This window comes from Gracilinanus agilis, chromosome 2 (genome assembly GCF_016433145.1).
Source record: "Gracilinanus agilis isolate LMUSP501 chromosome 2, AgileGrace, whole genome shotgun sequence".
In the NCBI taxonomy this organism is placed as follows: Eukaryota; Metazoa; Chordata; class Mammalia; order Didelphimorphia; family Didelphidae; genus Gracilinanus; species Gracilinanus agilis.
The window spans coordinates 719490246-719510546 of NC_058131.1; the positions used below are offsets into that span (position 1 = coordinate 719490246).

The 20301-nt window shown below is 37.5% G+C and overlaps 1 protein-coding gene across 1 annotated transcript in view; it reads left to right on the plus strand.

Annotated features, from left to right (window-relative positions):
• The window catches only part of LOC123234439 (gastric triacylglycerol lipase-like), a 29240-nt gene extending 9843 nt beyond the window's left edge, over positions 1-19397 (plus strand). The window contains exons 3-10 of the mRNA XM_044660339.1: positions 88-286; positions 1648-1754; positions 4221-4360; positions 5641-5706; positions 10267-10413; positions 14714-14785; positions 16369-16446; positions 19164-19397. Coding sequence (XP_044516274.1) covers positions 88-286; positions 1648-1754; positions 4221-4360; positions 5641-5706; positions 10267-10413; positions 14714-14785; positions 16369-16446; positions 19164-19397 — 1043 coding nt within the window. The remainder of the gene's footprint in view (positions 1-87; positions 287-1647; positions 1755-4220; positions 4361-5640; positions 5707-10266; positions 10414-14713; positions 14786-16368; positions 16447-19163) is intronic.
• Positions 19398-20301: the final 904 nt, after the last annotated feature.

Below are 20301 nucleotides of genomic sequence, written 5' to 3' on the forward strand. Positions count from 1 at the left end.
ATCCAAACTCCACATGTTTAAGTAGAGATTTTCAATGCCAATGTGGCAGAAATTTGGTTGTGAGTATTCAATATGTCTCTCTTTCAGGTCAGCGGCCTGTTATATTTTTGCAGCATGGTTTGTTGTCATCAGCTGTCACCTGGATTAGCAACCTTCCCAACAATAGCCTGGCCTTCATCCTGGCAGATGCAGGTTTTGATGTGTGGATGGGAAACAGCCGGGGGAATACCTATTCCCTGAAACATGCCACCTTGTCAACAAATTCCAAAGAGTATTGGGCTTTCAGGTAGAGAAAACTTGATTAAATATTTTGTATACCTTTGATCTTTCAATCACTTAGCATCAAGGAATGTAATGTCATCTTTACTTAGTTTATTGCAATTGAAGCTATGTCTTTGTAAGTTTTGCCTTGAAAAATCATCCAGCCTTGAAGAAAATTCATTCTATCTGGGTATCTGCTTTCCTGTGATACATTTGCTTTATTTCCAATGAAGCTCTGGATGCCTGATATTGTAGGAATGACATTATAGAGAACTGAATTTTGATAAGAGCAAGTTTGAGAGCATTGGAAATTATCTCCAAACTGCTGGGTTCAAGCCAGGAATCCTGGAGAGAATTCTGGAATGCAGGAGCTGAGAAAGAAGGAGTTTGAGGGGAGAACTGAGCTGGAAGAGGAAGGGACAGCTTTCCTGGGCTACCTTATGTTAACCTGTTTGTGGAAGTTTGGAGGTTCCTTTTCAACTGGAGAGCATCTTAAGGAAGATCTAGATATTCTTGGTGTGTTTACCAACTTGTCTGAAGTTTTATCTGAAGATCTTGTCTATTGGGATCTGGAGTTTTACCTCAGGGTCAGACCCAGCTTTGAGTGGACTCAGCCATCTTGAGGCCACTCAGTAGATTTTGGAGGCAACTTCTGAGAGAAATAACTTAGCTAAAGACTGAGGATTACACCCAGGGACATTAGTGAGCTTTTGGGGAAAACCTAGCTAGAAACAGGTAGCCAGAAGAACAGAAGTATCCACTGTGAAATGGACTTGGATTGGTTGAGTGAAGTATAAGAAATTAGGGACAGGGTATTCTTTTTGTTTAATCCTCACAGTCTACCTTGATTTCTAATAAATATAGATACTATTTTCTTATAACATAGTCTCCAAGGCTTTTATGCGCACTGGTCCAGTGGCGGGGGGGAGGAGTGACTTTTGCTTCCTTTCACTAAAAGGCAATTGTGATATTTATCAACAGCCAAATAAGTATCCAAACCAGTTCCCTAATGTGGATAACACCATCTATCCACATTATTCCTTCAATTAGGGACATTATTTCTTCAGTAACAAACTCAAGCAGAGACAAGTCCCTGTAGCTACATATTGAATTAGAAAGCTACAAATTAACATTATCTGGGTTCTAAAGTACTTTTAAAATTTTAGGTATCATTTCCTAATAACACTTTTCTTTGGCTCTGGCTACACTAGAGATCATTGATAGAATGATTCTGACATGTCTATTAGAACACCTTATTTAGATATGTTCGAAGATCAAGAAATAGATTATGTTTTCAGCTAAGACAAAGAAGGGGTGTGGTTAGTCATATGTGGAAAACATAGTTCAGATGTAGATCTGAATTCATTGTTGTTTGTCTTTTTGCAGTTTTGATGAAATGGCTAGATATGATCTTCCGGCCTCCATTGACTACATTGTGAAAAAAACTGGGCAGAAGATATACTATGTGGGCCATTCTCAAGGCACACTTATTGGTATGGTCAGACTGTTTAGTATCTGAGAACTTCCACTCCATCCCTCCTTCATGAAGTCCAAGTTTTTGTGGTTTTTTGTGTGAGTGTGTGGGTGTGGGTGTGAGCACACACAGCAAGAAAGAGTAACACATCTGTAACTAGATACTAGGTGTGAACCTGGAGGAGAGAAGGTGGATTGAAATTAGGGTTGAAGTTAGAGGAAATGGGATGGGGAACAAAAAGCACTTTCAGAGGGCTTTTTGTACAAGAGGGAAGATTTATTCATCTTGCTCCCAGAGGTCTGGAAAAGGAGCATAGTGTAGAAAGTAGAGAAAGATTTTAGTGATCTAGGAAAACATTCTAATGAAGAGAACTCTCTGAAGAGGGATGGAGTAATTGAAGAGGGAATGAATTTCTCTTCAAGTTAAACATCCAAGTGGAAGGAAGGTAACCATTTGTCAGGGCTCCCAGTTGGGTCGTCTGGGGCTAAGTTAAACAGATCTAACCCCTTTTCTACATGAGAGTCACTTAAAAACTTGAAGTCTAGGGATGTCACCCCTACATTTTGTCCAGGCTAAGGGATGACCTGATAATATTCATGAAGGATAAACACAAAGCCCTTTGCCTTCCTGATCAGTCTTCCCTGAGTGCTTTCCAGATCATGCATGCTCATTCTATGATGTGGTGTCCCAAATGAAGATGTGACTTCATATGCCATCTGACTTGGGCAGAGAATCCTAGAATTATTTTATCCCTAGTGATAAAGTTCTTTCTGATTCCTTAGTGGTTATTCTAGAGGTTGAGTCATTCAACCATTCCTAAATGAGCATAAACTTCTATTTCTATAGTTCATTGATCTTTATATCTTCAACATGAATAGCATGAGAGACTTTGATATTGAACACTTTGCTGAAATTTAGATAGTCCTGGAGAGCAGCCTGTCAGGAATTAGAGTGAGACCAATACCTTATTCCACACTCACAAAACATTCTAAATAGATATGTGACTTTCGTATTAAAGGTAGGTATATTAATAAATGGAAGACAAACAGGTTCTGTACTTCTAATAGCTATGAGTAGAGAATGTTCTCTAAACAAGCAAGGGTTAAAAGCAATCACAAAATATTCAAGTGATAACTTTGGTTACATGAAAGTAAAAAGGTTTTGCACAATTAAAATCAATGCATCCAATAAGAAAAATTGCTGAATAGGTAAAAATCTTCATATCAAAATTTTCTGATAAAGATTTGGTATTCAAGATATATAAACAGAAATATATATATATGTATATATACATGTTTATAGCTATATCTCTACAGATACATATATATATACACACTTATATGGATATGTCATTCCCTAATAGATGAGTGGTCAAATAATATGAATAGAAAATTTTCAAATGTATCCATAAGTATTTTATAAATTCACAATTCACATGAAAACTTCCTCTACTCACTAATTAGAGAATTATAAATGAAAAAAATTCTTAGGTTTCACCTTACATTCTGTAAATTTGTTAAAGGAGAAGAAATGCCAACAAGAGTCATATAGGCAATATCTGCAGAATTTCTCCCATCTAGCAGTGTAGTGACCCTAGTATAACATTTAGATCATTTGAGCAAATTCTTAGAACAGTATCAGTGATAGCATTCATCTCAGTTGAGAAGAGAGAGAATTCAGAATTTTCCAAGAAAAAGACAATACACTCAAGATGTAAACAAGGAGAAACAGGACCACTGGGACAATAGGATAATACTTAAACCTTTTGTTCCTGAAATGACAGCCTAAGGTATACAAGAAATTATGTGGAACCATAAAGATGTCTTCTCTCTCTACTTGGTTTAGTAGACTCTTTTCACTCTTTGATTGCCTGGTATCTTTGTCAGGAAGGAGAGGAGCATCCTACATGGTCTTACTACTCATGTGATATTGGCAAAATCATTTAATTCCCTATAACCTCATTTTTCTCATTGGTGAAAGGAGGGATTGTGACAAGATGACCTTTAAGCTTCTTCTTGCTATACATCATATGGGTCATTTGTGATAATCTCTTAAATCTCACATGAAATGATCTCTTCATTTAATGTTTTGCTTTAAAAATACAACAAGGATATTTTAAATAACACTGAATCAGCTGCTCTTTAAATTGAGTTGAGTAAATTGACTCTATCTTTGTTTATTGAGGTTCAAACTAAGACCCTGTGAGTGGAGAAAAGGAGACAGGATATATGAGTGTCCAGGGAGAAACTTGTTATTCTTTTGCCAGATGGTAGGAACTAGATGACCCCTGAGGCTTAACTTGGAGATTCTTTAATTCTGTGATTCTCCCATTGAACAGGATCAGTATGTTTCCTAGGGCTGTTGTCTGAGTGGCTAAGCACCCCATTGTGCCTTCTGCTTCACAGAATCAAAGGGTCCTTGTTGAGAATTGGAAGTGTCTTCACAGGTCAAATGTAGTAAAACCCAACCTCCTATTGTCTTTCAGGTTTCCTGGCATTCTCTACCTTACCTGAGCTGTCTCAGAAAGTCAAAGCTTTATATGCCTTAGCTCCAGGGATTTCTATTAAGCACACCAGAAGTCTACCTTTTAGGCTGCTTTTTATGATGCGTCAGTCAATGCTCAAGGTATGTAATTTCTTTTGCAAACTGGAATTGAATAAGAAATAAATGAGAAGAAGTAGAGCATGGGCCCTGGTAATACCTGTTGTGCATTTCAGAATGAATGAATCCAAGCACAATTCCAAAGGCAGGCCATTTACCTAGAGATGGGGAAGAAAGCTTTTCTGTGTAAGAACACTGATGCATTCTGATGTCTCAGAATGAAAAACAATTCTGTCAGAGAAAACCTTAGGGATGATCTTGCCCAATTCCTGCCTTCATCATCCTGGCTCTGAGGGTCAGTGCTTACATGATTTAGGATGTCATTCTTTCTCTCTGGCCTTTGGTTTCCTAATCTTTATAATGGGAAAGTTGGATTGGGACAATCTCTTAGGGCCAGATAGAGGAAAGAACTAAATAATTAGACACCTTGTTAAAATGTTATTGGTAAATCTTTCTCTCTTAACAGTAGCTAATTAGACAGTAGTCAGTTTTTAGCTCTGTCTCCCATATCTGACCTAGGCTCCCTCTTTGATGTTGCCCCTTAAACTTCTGAATTTTCTTCAAACTTCAGCTCAAATCTGTTGCTAACATTAATTCTCTCTAATGCTCTCAGGCACTAGGACCTTCTTTTCCCTCCCATGATTTTGGATTCATTTTTTATGTTTATTGCCTTACTTTTTTATGTATAGCTCTAGGCAATGAGGTATAGCGGAGAGAGTTGGCCTTGAATCCAGGAAGTTTTGAGTTCAGGTTCTGCCTTTAACATCTATTTGATATAGGATACTAAACAAGCCAATTAAATACTCAGAGATCTAGGCAGCACTCTAGAACTGTAGTCAGAAAATTGGCAACCTTCATTGGAAGGATTTCCCTTCTCTATGGAGTTACCAGAGCAACAAAGCATGAGTCCAGTTCCTAATGCTATCCTTTCTGCAAGTGGGTTTTGTATACACTCTCCTAAGCAAACACTTCCCTTCCTGAGTCAGTAGTCAATTAACATTTTTTAGGTAATTACCATGGGCCAGGCACTGTGCTAACCATAGTCCTTGTCCTCAAAGAGTTTGTAATCCAATGAAGACTATAACACAGAAAAGAAAGGTGGAAGGGAGGGGAAATGACTCCACCTGGTGTGTGAATATGGCTAAGAATCAGAGAAATCTTAACTGAGCTCAGCCTGGACAGAAATGAAGAGATGTCTAAAGAGATGTCTATCCTGTCCTCTGCCCTTAGGTGGAAGATTTCTTATCAGAGGAACAGATGGTACTCATGAAGCTTGAATTTCAAGATTGACTGGATCTTTCCAGATGATGAGAATTACCAGTGATGGGTCTGCAGGTGGTGGTGGGCTGTATGATGGAAAAGTTGAGGAAGTAAAAATTGAGGGTATCTAATGGGAATTATTAATGGGAAACATTAAAATGAGAGTATCCAGCTGATGAACTTGGAGATTCTGTCATGTCAACCTGAGTTAAAGAAATAAAATTCTTTATCTTTGAGAAGAGAAGATTCAGAGAGTAGAGAAGTGTGATACAGAGAGGAGGGCTTAACAGTTTGAGGGCTTTTGCTGAGTGCTTACTTCAGTTAAGAGGTTTTAGAATCTTGGAAGAGGTTCAGTTGGACCTGGGAACTCGTGGAGGGAACCAGGGTCCAACGGAGCTCCTTCTGGAGATTGAAACCTTACCCTAGTTTTTCAGTTTTTTGAGATTTGTTAATTTAGATAAAACCTTTTAATCCCCTACCCTACCTCATTTTCTACCTTCATTTCCCTTACCTAAATGTCTGAGAAGAGTGAATAAGGAGAGTGAATCAGAGAGTTAGTTCAAATCTGTGAGAGTTTAGCCCTACCCTTACAGTAATTTATCTAGGGAGGTTTTGTATCCATCATCCTAATCCCTTTTGATTTCAAAATCACCTTGAGAGCTGAGTAAAGGCAGAACCTTTCTGTCTCCCATTCCTGCTTCCCTTCCCCCACCTGAGGTTTCTCTGAGCAACTGTTAGGGCTTCCTTGATCCTTTTACCCTGACAATCTATCCTGAGAAGACAATAAACCCCTTTGTGTTTAAAACAGAACTTTTGGTTACTTCATTAGTTAATTAGTAAGAAAGGGAAGAAGAGGAATAGAATCCACATACTCTGGGTTTGAGGGAAGTCGGGTATCCATCTTGAAGGAAGTGTAACTTCAAAACAAGTCCCTTCCTGTGATACTAACTAAGCCTGTAGTTAATTTCAATCAGTCTATTTCCCTTCAGTGTTTTGTCTTTAGCCGAAGTCCCAGTCTGTATTTTCTGCTGCTGTTTGCCTGTTTAGATTAGTTCATCCTCTCCCTGGCAATCCTTGTTACCACAGTGTTATACTCCCTGAACTCAGACATTCCCTTATTTTTCTACCACCTCAACTACCATCTTTCATCATTGAACCTTCCTCATCCCTTGTATTGTCTTAACTTCCCTACTACCTAGTCTAATCCCTTGTTTACCTCTAGCCTTGGATCCCTTGCCGTGTCTTATTCCCTGATCCTACCAGTTATTACCCCTAGCTTCAGCTTCATATTATATCCTGCATCTCCTATTATATCCTACCTAATCCCATATTACATCTTTCCTAAGTCCCCTATAACAGAAGGTGCATGAGAGTTTTCTTTGAATATATGAAATTCTGTTTTTTGGAAATGAAATTAGAACAAAGAGAAATGGGTAGGAGGATCAGAATGAGGTAACAAAGAGATCTTAAGTAGGTAATGATAATAATGCCAAACATTTATATTATGCTATATGGTTTCCAAACTATTTTATTTACATGATCTTATTTGACTCTCGCAACAACCCTGGGAGGAAGGTGATTTTATTAACACCATTTTGAATATGAGGACACTATAGCCAAGGAAGGTTTAAGAAAGCCTCAAGACCTGCCCAGGTTAACCCAGTCTTTAACACAGAAATCTACCTAGAGGTTAAATATTTTTAAATTATTTTTTATTATAAAGACATATTTTTTTACCAATTACATGTAATAACAAATCTCTACATAAATTTCTGAAGTTATATGATCCAAATTGTCTCCATACTTTCATCCTCTCCCTGCTCCCAGAGCAGGCAAACAATTCATTCTGTGTTACACATGTATTATCATACAGAGTACATTTCCCTATTATTCATTTTTGTAAGGGAAAAGTCATATAATACCAAAATTCCAAACATAAAGTTAAAACATTTGATCTACATTACTCCTCCAAAGTTATTTCTGTGAAGGTGGTTAGCTTCCTTTGTCATAAATCCCTCAGAAATATCCTGGATCAGGGCAGCTGGGTAGCACAGTGGATTGAGAGTCAAGCCTAGAGACAGGAGTTCCTAGGTTCAAATCCGGCCTTAGACACTTCCCAGCTGTGTGACCCTAAGCAAGTCACTTGACCCCCATTGCTCACCCTTACCACTCTTCTACCTAGGAGCCAATACACAGAAGTTAAGGGTTTAAAAATGTAAAAAAAAAAAAAAAAAAAAAAAAGAAAGAAAGAAAAAGAAAGAAAAGAAAAGAAAAAGAAATATCCTGGATCATTGTATTGCCAATAATAGCTAACTCTCACAGATGGTCATTCTATAATATTTCTGCTACTGTGTACAATGCTCTGGTTCTGTTCCTTTTGCTCTGCATCAGTTCAGCTAGTACTTTCCACTCTTCATGAAATTCTATTCATCATTCCTTACAACATAATACTATTCCATCACCATCATATGCCACAATTTGTTCATCCATTTCCCAATTGATGGACATCTCTTCAATTTCCAGTTGTTTGCCACCACTAAAAGCACTGCTAGAAATAATTTTGGACAATTAGGTCCTTTTATCTTCTTAAAAAATTTCTTTGGAAACAGACCTAATGGCTGTATTGATGAATCAAAGGGTATGCATTTGGTTTATAGCCTTTGGGTATAGTTCCAACTTGTCCTCCAGAATGGTTGAATCAGTTCACAACTCTACCTGTAATGCAGTATTGTACCAATTTTGTGACATCCCCTCCATTTGTCATTTTCCTTTAATGTCATATTGGTCTATCTGATGAGTGCCAGGTTTTACCTTAGAGTTGTTTTAATCTGCATTTACCTTAATAAGAGGGATTTAGAACATTTTTCATATGATTATTGATAACTTTCATTTCTTCATCTGAGAACTGCTTATTCATATTTTTCATCCATTTGTCAAATGTGGAATGACTTGTATTTTTGTAAATTTGACTTAATTCTTTGTATATTTGAGAAATGATACTTTTTCAGAGAAACTCATAAAATATTTTTTCAGTTTATTGTTTCCCTTCTAATATTGATTATATTTGTTTTGTTTGTACAAACATTTAGATTTAATATATGCAAAATTATTAATTTTATGTCTTCTAATGTTTTCCCTTTTTCATATATCTGGTAGGTAAACTGTTCTATGTTCCCCTAACTTACATATAGTAGTATCCTTTGTGTCTAAATCATATACCTATTTTTACCTTATCTTGGAATAGAGTGTGAGATATTGGTCTATACCTAGTTTCTGCCATTGTATTTTCCCTAGAGGTTGAAGATTGAACTAGAGTCACAAAGCTTATAAATGTCTGAGGCAGAATTCAAATTTATGCTATCCTAATTCCAAATCCAGAATTCTGTCTGTTGTATCACCAAGATGTTTTATAGACAAAATGCTGGATTTTAAGTCAGAAGACCTCAGTTTGAATTCTGCTATGTGACCTGGGTCAGTCACTTAAACACTATCTGCCTCAACTTCTTCATTGATAACTATGGGATAATAATGGCACTGTTTGGGAAAGGCCTAGATGAATGGGAGATGAGAAACACCCACCTAGGGACCTCCCTAGGGCCAGTAAAGCACAAAACCATTGGACTTTAAAAACCAAGTTTATTTTGATAATTGGAGTAAGGTGAAAGGGTAGATAGGGTCCTAACACTACAAATCTAAACTCAACCCAATTTCCATGCACCTCACAAGAGGTTGCCCTTCCTTTCTTCTGTAGGTCCTGCCTATCCACTTCCTGCTCTTATCTACAAATCCAAGTGTTTTCTGACTATCTGCTAATCTAATCACTCAGATTGTCTTTAAGAAGGCAGAGGAGACAGGACTCACTGTTAGCCTGAATCCCCTTTCAGGCCTGGGGTTGGCTTCCTAGGTAACCCAGAATCCCAGATGACAAAACCCTTGGGATTACTTTAGCCAAGTTGATCTCTGACCCATTGATCTCAGACAAGTTGGTCTCTGTAATCCAGGGAAAAGGCATTCTACTCCAAGGCAATTCTCCAAACCAGGAATTCCTAATATTTCCACAAGATTAGTTCTTTCAAGGGTATGTAAGAGCAAAGTTTCTCCTTCCAGCTCAGTGGAAAGCTAGATCAGGAGTGACAGTTACCAACAGTCAACTCCCAAGATCCTCCTCTCCTTCCAGAATCTTGTCTCAGGGTTTGGATCTAAATTCTCCTTCTTTCCTCTTACAGACAGTCTATGAATTTATCTCTGTCACTAATCACTTATACTTACAACACTGACTTCCCAGGGGTATTGTTATGATGAAATGGAATATTATTTGTAAAGAGTGCTTGGCATAATACTTTGTACAGAGTAGATGCTGTTTTAATGTTTATTCCTTTATTATTTCTCCCATATCTGAAGAGCTCAGGCAACATCTGGATGGGCACTTTTGAGGATATAGTCAGGGACTTTTGGGTTCCTCTTAGCTTTTGCCCAAATCTGATTCTTGAGTCTCATGGGCCATAATTCTCAGGGTCCTTCACAATAGATATCTTAACAATTCAAGAATTGTTGGCAGGCAGTGGGTGTGCAGTATCTGATGGTACTGGCAATAGGGAGCTGATATTTTTAAAATTCAGCTTTCCCCATTTTAGTGGCTTTCATATTTGATTTCATTTTTTCCTTCACAGCTTTTACTGGGCAACAAGGATGTCCTGCCTGAGACTGCCATCACCAAGTTTCTGGCCACTACAGTATGCAACAATAAGATAACTGGTGTCATATGTGGCAAAATCATCCTCAGTTTTTATGGATTTAATCCAAAAAATATAAACATGGTATGAGTATTTCCTTTTACTCTTCTCAGATGTTAGTGGCATATAATTTTTACATGAGAGATAACCCAAGATATTTTATAAGATATTTTATCTCTTCATAACCCTGACCAATCATTGACCCCTAAGATCACCTATTCTGGAGACCATTCTGGAGACCAAAAACTTTTCTCCACTATGTGGAGCACAAGGCTTCCTTTTGGCTCATGTACATTCTTGGTATATATCTTATCCCTTCAAAAGCCAAGTAATAACAACCAACGATTCTGATATTGCTCTCAGGTTAGGAAAGCAACCTAGGTATATTGTTTTATTTAATTCTTGCACCTTCACTTCTGAGAAAGTGTTATTATTAATATTATATTAAAGATCCAAGAACTGAGCCTGAGAGAGATTAAGTATCTTACCTAAGAGAACTAGTCAGTGCCTGTGGTAGGGTCTCTAGTGGGATTTGAACCTAGGTCTTCCTAAATTCAAGTCTAATACTCCCTAATACCACCTAGTGTTCCAAAAAGTACTGGATATACACATGAACTTACAAAAGAGTTCTTGCTTGTACTCATCTATTTCCCCCCTTTTTAATGTAGTCTCTGGGGCACCTGTTTTGCACAAGGTTCCTCCTGAAGACATATTAGAAGTTGAAGGTATTCTTTGGGGTAGCGCTCATTCAAATAATCAGTCATGGTCCTCCTCCAATAGGGACACTTTTACTAACCAAGCAGCAGAATTATTTGTTATAACAAAAGGAATTTAATTAAATAGTATAGTAAGAATAGTGACAAGATAAGAGTCTTCTAATGCACACTCTTTAACTGTTTATCATACCACTGTTACGATTAAAATGGATATAGGCAGATGTAAATAGAAGTATTAATATTTTATTTAATTAATATTTTAATTAAAGCCATGTTGGTAAAATAAAGAAGACCACGTTCCTGCTAAGATCTAATTCAAATCACCCGCCATACTTTTTGCCACCTGGCTGCCTCAAAGAGACCTCCCCCAATGACATCAGGAGTACTTATACTGTTCGGCCACGTAATCATACTTCCTGTATACTTGTATTGCAAAAGGAATCATGGGAAATGTAGTTTCCAAGTCCCCTAAGCATCCACAGGAAGTTTATGTCACATATCTAAATATTTAAGGCTCAAATGAACCCCAAATTTTCACTAACACACCACCATTAGGTACGGAGGGTAAATAGGCAGAAAAACCTGTAACCTGTGAACCACAATGAAAATGCACATATAAAGAAAATGTGAAGAGAGAATGAATATATGAGAAGCTCATTTCAAGAATAGATATGGCCAGAGAGCAAAAGGAGAGAGAGAGAGAGAGAGATGGAGAGAGTGAGAGAGATAGAGAGAGAGAGAGAGAGAATGTGTGTGTGTGTGTGTGTGTGTGTGTCCAGGGTATATGTAGAACCAGAATAACCAATACCTTTGGTACCACAAGGCCACTGATGTCCTCTGGTGATGCCATCTCTATCTTCTTATTTATCTTCTACTGGACATGGCATCTCCACTTACTGTAGAGCATTATGTTGTCACTTCTCTCCTTTTTTTGAAACTCTTGTTGCCACTGAGTTTCTCTTTGCTGCCATCTGTTGGGCTTCCTGTGTTCAGGATCACTCACTGCTTATTCTGGCTTCTATCTTCTTGGAAGCAATAACCATTTCCAAAACTATAAGCAAATACCCCCAGCAAAGGGGGAGCAAAGAAAATCTGGCACCATATGCAAAAGGTAAGCTTTGAAATTAAAATGCTGGTTCCGTGCCTGAATCAAAGTCCATTGTCCAGGATAATTCATCTTTGTAAGCCTTATGTGGATCTTGACCTTCCAAAACCCATTACATGGGTTTCTATGGAAGAAACTCCACAGAGAAGTATTGAGGCAGGGTTTCAATGTGCACCTTGTAGTCACAATCCTTTCTGACTTAAGATGCAAATGAATCAGAGTGAGAAGAAAACTAGGTAAAAGCCAAGGCAAAGTCAATGTCTTAAACCCCATGCCTGACTTTTAAGCATTCTGAATATGATAGAGTAGCATAAACCCAGAGACAAACCAAACCCAAGCCTACTTTTGATGCTATATTTTGGCTAACGATAACTTCTTGTGGTTATTTCTCTTTATCTTGAAAGAAGTCATATTGAAAATACAAAATACTCTTGGTAGGAGATGTTCCTGCTGAGAGTTCATCTTTTGCTCTAATATTCATTGTAAAGGTGGAAGAGAAATTTGGTGTTCATGCAAAGGAAAGAAGCATCTAAAGGAAGAATAAGTCACATCTTTACATCATTTGAAGGTTGGCCAGGTGAAATTCCAAATTCAGCTCTACAGTGACAAATGCAATGAGCTTTCTACTACCCTACACTACCTTTTCAAAAAACAAATCTGATGAACTCTGGCCTAAGGGACATCTTTAATTTTTCCTTCTTCCCATTTTTATTGCCAATCCCTCTCACCTTCTGTTTCTTGAAAATGGTCAATGGATTCTTTGTTTTTCTAAATACCATTTAATTTGCTTAACATCTTGACTCAGTTTGTGCTGTTTCTGTTGACCTTTTATGGACTCTGAATAAGTCACTTTTCCCATGCTCTAGGCCAATGATGGGCAAACTTTTTAAAGAGGGGGCTAAAGGAAAGGAAATGCTCATCTGTTAGTCTGTTTCTAAGGCAACTCTTTCGAAGTTTCTTGTATTGTATCCTACTCATTGAATTCATCAGATTAGGAATAATTTCACACAGCTGGATAGAACATTTCAGGGGGCTGCATCTGGCCCACTGGCCTTAGTTTGCCCATCACTGCTCTAGGCAATGCCCCACGACTCTAAATTTAAGAGAAGTTACCAGTCTGCACTTGTAGAGAGATTTCCCCATCTAAGAGATTCCTAGACCAAAAATGTCATTAGTCTTGTCCCTACCTCCTATCCAAAATATTAAGGAACATAATTGAGAATTGCTTTTTCATTTTGACTCTACTGCAGACTCACTGAGGATTATCAAACAAAATTATTTCTCTTATTATGTATTTGAAGGAATCTTGTTTGCTTTTCATAGATGGATGTCAGACACCTGGTTTGGTGAGAGCCTTAACGCAGAGGTCTCTAAGGGGACTTTGCACAGACTTTAGGGAGTCTATGATATGAACTTGGATGGGAAAATTTGCATCTTTATTTTTTGTTAATGTTTAGTTCTCTTATTATCCTGTGGTCTTCATTATAAGCATTTAAAACATGACTCTAAGGACCAGATCCTTTTCCTGAACTGACAGTCCAAAGAGACTGGAATGCAAAAAAAAAAAAAGTTTCAAAGTCTTCCTTGAAGTGAATGTTTTTTTCTACTAAATAACAAAGTGTTTTTAATGCATAACAAACCAAATGGGATCATGTCTTCTACATGTTTCAGTTGTGTTAGTGTAAAAATATTGTCTACTGTAGAATATCACTTGTAAAAGACAGTCCATTCCCTTCTATCATCCTCACTAAGTAGGAACTTTATTTGAAAAAACATTTGTATATATGTTGATCATAACTGGTATTCTGTTGATTGACATTAGAATTCCCTACCCCCACCTTACCCCCCGGCCTTTTTATTGTTATTAACTAGTCTTGCCTGCTCTTCATTTTACCTTTTGAGATTTTCTTGTCAAAGATACTGGAGTGGTTTGCCTTTTCCTTCTCTGGTTTATTTTACAAAGGAGGCAACTCAGACAAACAGTTAAGTAATTTATTTGTCCAGGGTCACACAGCTAGTAAGTGTCTGAGGAGAGATCTGATGATTTTTCCAGACTCAAAGTCCGGCACTTTATGCACTTCACCACTTTGCTGCTGGGGAAGTCAAGTAAATCAGGAAATAAAAAAGGAACAAAAGGCTGTCCATTTGTTATTCATAGGTGTCTTAAAAATCATTATTTCCTTCCCATATTTTCAGTGTCTACAAGAAGAGAAATGGTTTAATCCATAGCCTTTTCTCATCTTTCTTTTCTTCATGGTCATTTCTATTAGAACAGGGAGCATTTTGCTTGGTCTCATGGATTACTGTGGCCAATTTTTTGTCAACTATATAGAGGACCTAATGCTGGTGATTCTATCTAGGCTTAGCCAGACTGGTCCTGAGAGAGAAACCCAGCCTTTTACCACCCCTGCTCTGGAGAGCTTTCCAGCATAATAGAATCTGCACAACAATTGATTCCACTGACTGAGCCTTCTAGGGCCCAATTTCAGGCTGTCAGAAGCTCTTGGAGTAGTATTTTGTAGAGAATTTGTAGAGAAATTAAATGATTGCCTTTTCCTTTTAGAGTCGAATTGATGTCTATGTGTCACATGGCCTCCAGGGAACATCTAGCCAGAACCTTCTCCATTATGCCCAGGTACTATTTCTTCAATGCTTCTAGACCCTGAAGTTCAAGCCTCTCCTCTCACAATGCCTCTACAAAGTATGGAAAAACAACCTGGTCCCCAAGTCTTGGACCCCAAACCTGTCTAGTGTGCCTGCTTGGAGTTCCCAACTTTATGTCTGTCAAGAAAAGCCTTTTGTTATTTGTACCTTGTTCTTAGGGCCAGTTTCCACCTCAATATGCTTGGATTTCTTTTTCTTTCTCTGAGTTGTATCCCCTTTACAAAATAAGCTTCTTGTAAACTATTCCTTTTACTTTGTTGTTTATCAGCAAAGCTCAGAGTCCTGTGATAGAAGCTTAACTGGGATCATAATAGAATGGGCTAGACTTACCAAAGTACCATGCTCAAGAGTTGCATTCATTGCCTCTTCCACCCACCCCTGGACTCCATGTCTTCTCCGTATCACCAGGGAGCTACTTTTCTCCTGTGCATGTACTCTTAGAATGGAATCTCAAAGGGAAGGTTACTCACATTGGAGCTACTTAGGTAAAATTCCGTTTTTCCATTTCTCCCACTAAACAAGGGTAGCCTTGATTGCTTAGCGATGACCTAAACTCTACGAGCTTCTCAGAAAATCATCAGAAGGCCAATAGCCATCCCACAGGATTTCAAGCTCTAGGCAGATTGGTTTGTCTGTTTTCATGTAATATATACTTGGCTCCCTTAATGCACCAGAGAACCTCAAAAAGCTTAAAGGTTCCCAATTCCTACCCATTTTTCCTCTTTAGCCTAGGACTTAGAGTCTTTTAAAGTATCTTTCCAGATTACATGTAGAAACAATTTTTAATAGTCATTTTCTGATATTTTGTTTTCCATGTTCTCTCACTTCCTGCCACTTCTCTCCCCTCCCTGAGATATCACATAATATGATAAAGCTTATACATATACTATCATTCAATACATATTTCTATTTTATTTTGTTGTAAAAGAAGACCCACAGTGCTTCTATGGGAAAAACCATCATGAAGCAGATAAAGTGACAAATGTATGCTTCAATATGCATTCAGGAGGGGCAGCTGGGTAGCTCAGTGGATTGAGAGCCGGGCCTAGAGACCGGAGGTCCTAGGTTCAAATCCGGCCTCAGACACTTCCCAGCTGTGTGACCCTGGGCAAGTCACTTGACCCCCATGGCCCACCCTTACCACTCTTCCACTTATAAGTCAAAACACAGAAGTTAAGGGTTTAAAATTAAAAAAAAAATATATGCATTCAGGCTCTCTCAGTTCCTTTTAGGTAGAAGAGAGAAATTTTTTTGTCCTGAATCTTTAGAGTTGTCAGGGATCCCTGCCTTGCTGATAAGAGTTAAGTGCATTATTGCTGTTCCCGTCTACAATATTCTCCTGGTTCTGTTCACTTCACTATTTATTACGTCATTTAAGTCTTTCCAGATTTTTTGTGATTAAGGACATAGTATCTTATTTTCATTTTTGAGGGAATAATTTATATATATAGTCATATTTCCATGCTGGATGCAGTGGGGTTTTTATCCACTGAACTTGAAGATTGGCATTGTTTCCATTATATATATTTATTCTTTTTTTTGTTTCATTTTCAGAGTTTTCATGACATTGAAAATGTTACACGAGCTTATGATTATGGGACTCGAAAAGAGAATCTGGCTCATTATAATCAGGTAATTTTTTGGAAACAAATGATGATTTATTTCTTTTTACAGAGGCAGTCAATTAAGACAATTAGAACAGCAAACTAGGTCTCCTGACAACAAATCCAGCATACTTTATGCCTCACTACATTGCTTCTCTGCCAAATGTGCTTTGGTGGTGAGCATTGAAATAGCTATGAAAGCCCTTCGTGATTACTGTGCTTTAGCTTACAAGTATCTATCTTGTTCATTAAGATGACAAGAAAACTTATCTCAATTACCTGGCCAAAATCTAAATTCCCTGAGCCTAAGGCATCCTTCCTCCTGCCAACCTAGTGACCTGATCAAAAAAGATGACTCAAGGGGGCAGCTGGGTAGCTCAGTGGATTGAGAGTCAGGCCTAGAGACCGGAGGCTCTAGGTTCAAACCCGGCCTCAGCCACTTCCCAGCTGTGTGACCCTGGGCAAGTCACTTGACCCCCATTGCCCACCCTTACCAATCTTCCACCTATGAGACAATACACCGAAGTACAAGGGTTAAAAAAAAAAAAAAAAAAAAAAGATGACTCATTCTTCTGGTATTTGAGTTACATCCTTACCTTACTTGGACTAAGTATATATGAGAGAATTTTTTTATATAAGTGTGTTGATAGCTGATGGAGAGACAGAAGAAATTGATATCTATAAATGAATGAATATATATGTTCATGAATATTTTTTTAATATTTTAAATAATTTATTTTTAGAAAAATTTTCCATGGTTACATAAGTCATGTTTTTACTTTCCCCTTCACCCCCTCAACCCCCCGCCCCCCTGTGCTATAGCTAATTTGCATTTCCACTGGTTTTATTATATGTGGTCAATCAAGACTTATTTACACATTATTGATAGTTACATGGGTGTGGTCTTTTCAGATCTACATCCCCAATCATGTCCTCATCAACCCAGGTGTCCAAGCAGTTGTTTTTCTTCTGTGTTTCTACTCCTGTAGTTCTTCCTTTGAACGTGGGTAGTGTTCCATTCCATAAATCCCTCAGAATTGTCTTGGGTCATTGCATTGCTGCTAATACAGACGTCCATTACATTTGATTTTACCACAGTATATCAGTCTCTGTGTACAATGTTCTTCTGGCTCTGCTCCTTTCACTCTGCATCAATTCCTGGAGGTCTTTCCAGTTCACATGGAATTCCTCCAGTTTATTATTCCTTTGAGCAAAATAGTATTCCATCACCAACATATACCACAATTTGTTCAGCCATTCCCCAATTGAAGGGCATACCCTTGCTTTCATTTTTTGCCACCACAAAGAGCGCAGCTATAAATATTTTTGTGCAAGTCTGTTTATCTATTATCTCTTTGGGATACAATCCCAGCAATGGTATAGCTGGATCAAAGGGCAGGCATTCTTTTATCGCTCTTTGGGCATTGTTCCAAATTGCCAGCCAGAATGGCTGGATCAGTTCACAACTCCACCAGCAGTGCATTAATGTCCCAATTTTTCCACATCCCCTCCAATATTCATTACTCTCTCCTGGTATTATTTTAGCCTTTCTGCTAGGTATGAGGGGGTACCTCAGAGTTGTTTTGATTTGCATTTCTTTAATTATTAGAGATCTAGAACACTTTTTCATGTGCTTATTGATACTTTTGATTTCTTTATCTGGAAATTGCCTATTCATGTCCCTTGCCCATTTATTAATTGGAGAATGGCTTGATGTTTTACACCATTGATTTAGATCCTTGTATATTTGAGTAATTAGACCTCTGTCAGAATTTTTTGATATAAAGATTTTTCCCTTCTGATTTTGCTTGCATTGTTTTGCCTTATACAAAACCTTTTTAATTTAATATAATAAAAATTATTTATTTTACATTTTGTAATTTTCTCTAACTCTTGTTTGGTTTTAAAATCTTTCCTTTCTCAGAGATCTGACAAGTATACTATTCTGTGTTCACTTAATTTACTTACAGTTTCCTTCTTTATATTTAAGTCTTTCACCCATTCTGAATTTATCTTGGTGTATGGTGTGAGATGTTGATCTAAACCTTATCTCTCCCATATTGTTTTCCAATTTTCCCAGCAGTTTTTGTCAAATAGTGGATTTTTGTCCCAAAAGTTGGGCTCTTTGGGTTTATCATAGACTGTCTTGCTGACATCACTTACCCCAAGTCTATTCCACTGATCCTCCCTTCTATCTCTTAGCCAGTACCATACCGTTTTGATGGCCGCTGCTTTATAGTATAGTTTAATATCTGGTACTGCTAGACCCCCTTCCTTCACGTTTTTTTTCATTATTTCCCTTGATATTCTTGATCTTTTGTTCTTCAAAATAAACTTTGTTATAGTTTTTTCTAATGTAGTAGAAAAGGTTTTTGGTAGTTTGATAGGTACGGCACTAAATAGGTAAATTTGCATATATGAAAGTATAGCATACATAAAATATATATCATATGAACTTATATTAGAAAATATATTTACACATTTTATTTTAAATAACAATTATTTACCAAGAAAAACAATGTTCCTCTCACTTCGATCATAGTGGTATTATTTTTTTTCTTTTAAAAAAGTAAATAAAGTCATCTATTATAGTTTTAGGTTCTGGCAGTCCCATTTAGGAGAAAAGAAGAAGCATATAAAACATTTTTATAGAATCAAAGGCAGAATTGGCTCATCCATAGTTATGATATGGGCTTGAATTGTGACTCTCTGTGAAGACTCTTGCTCTCTTTTGTGTTCATGCAGCCTACTCCTCCAAGGTACAACCTGTCATCTATGAGAGTGCCAATCGCACTGTGGAGTGGTCAAAAAGATTTGGTGACTGACCCAGAAGATGTTGCCATCTTAGTTTCCCAAATCCCCAACCTGATTTACCATAAGACTCTGCCTAAATACACTCATTTGGATTTTATTTTTGGTGTTAATGCACCTGAAGATATTTATAATGAAATCATTAATATGATAAAGAAATCCCAATAAATATTTTATTGGTGATGATATCACCTTTTTTTTCCTATAGGGATTGGGTATGAATTTATTTTCTCCTGTATAATGTGGTTCTTTGAGAGATTATGGGACTGGTTACTTCATTTCAATACACTGAGAGAAATAAATAATCTTCACCAAGAAATATGTTTTATTGCTACCTTTTGTTTCCACATAATCAGTTTTAAAATACTCCTTCCTTTAATGCAAAAATATTAGTAATGGTATCTATTCCTGACAGCTGTATACACTTATTTACCCTGGTTGTCCCCAGCCTCTCTGCTAAGAGGAGAGAGGAATAATTCATTTTCTCTTCTATTGTTTTGTTGTTTGTTCATTTACTCAGTGCAGCTTCTTTACAGGTGATACTTAGGTTGTACAGTGGATAAAGTGCCAGGCCTCAGGTCAAGAAGTCTTGATTTCAAATCCAGACTTAAATACTAACTAGCTGTGTGTCCTTGGACATGTTCTTAACTTTTTCCTGCTTTCAGTTGTCACTAGTGTTAAAGGAATTTTATTAATCTCTCCATCTGTCTCTTTAAGAGGCAGGAGCAGGGGATTTCTATGTGGAGAAGAGCTGACAGGAGTCTGTGTGTCAGAGCTGAAATTCTGTTACCAAGGAGATGAGGGGAGGGAAGGAAGGAATCAGTTGGCAGTTGAGTCTTTTGCCTCTAGATCTCTAGAGAGCAGGAGGTCAGTCTCTGCTACTGGCAATTTAATACTGACAGTTGGGTATAGAAACTGAATAAGGGAGTTTGTGAGTGGTGAATGTCTGTTTAATTAAAAAGATAGTTAATTAGTGAATCAATTTTAGGTAGTGTGGGTTAGATAAGCCTAATCTGGCCAGTCAAGAATTGTCTTTTGAAGACAGAGTAGATTTTTAGAAATTTTAGCTAGG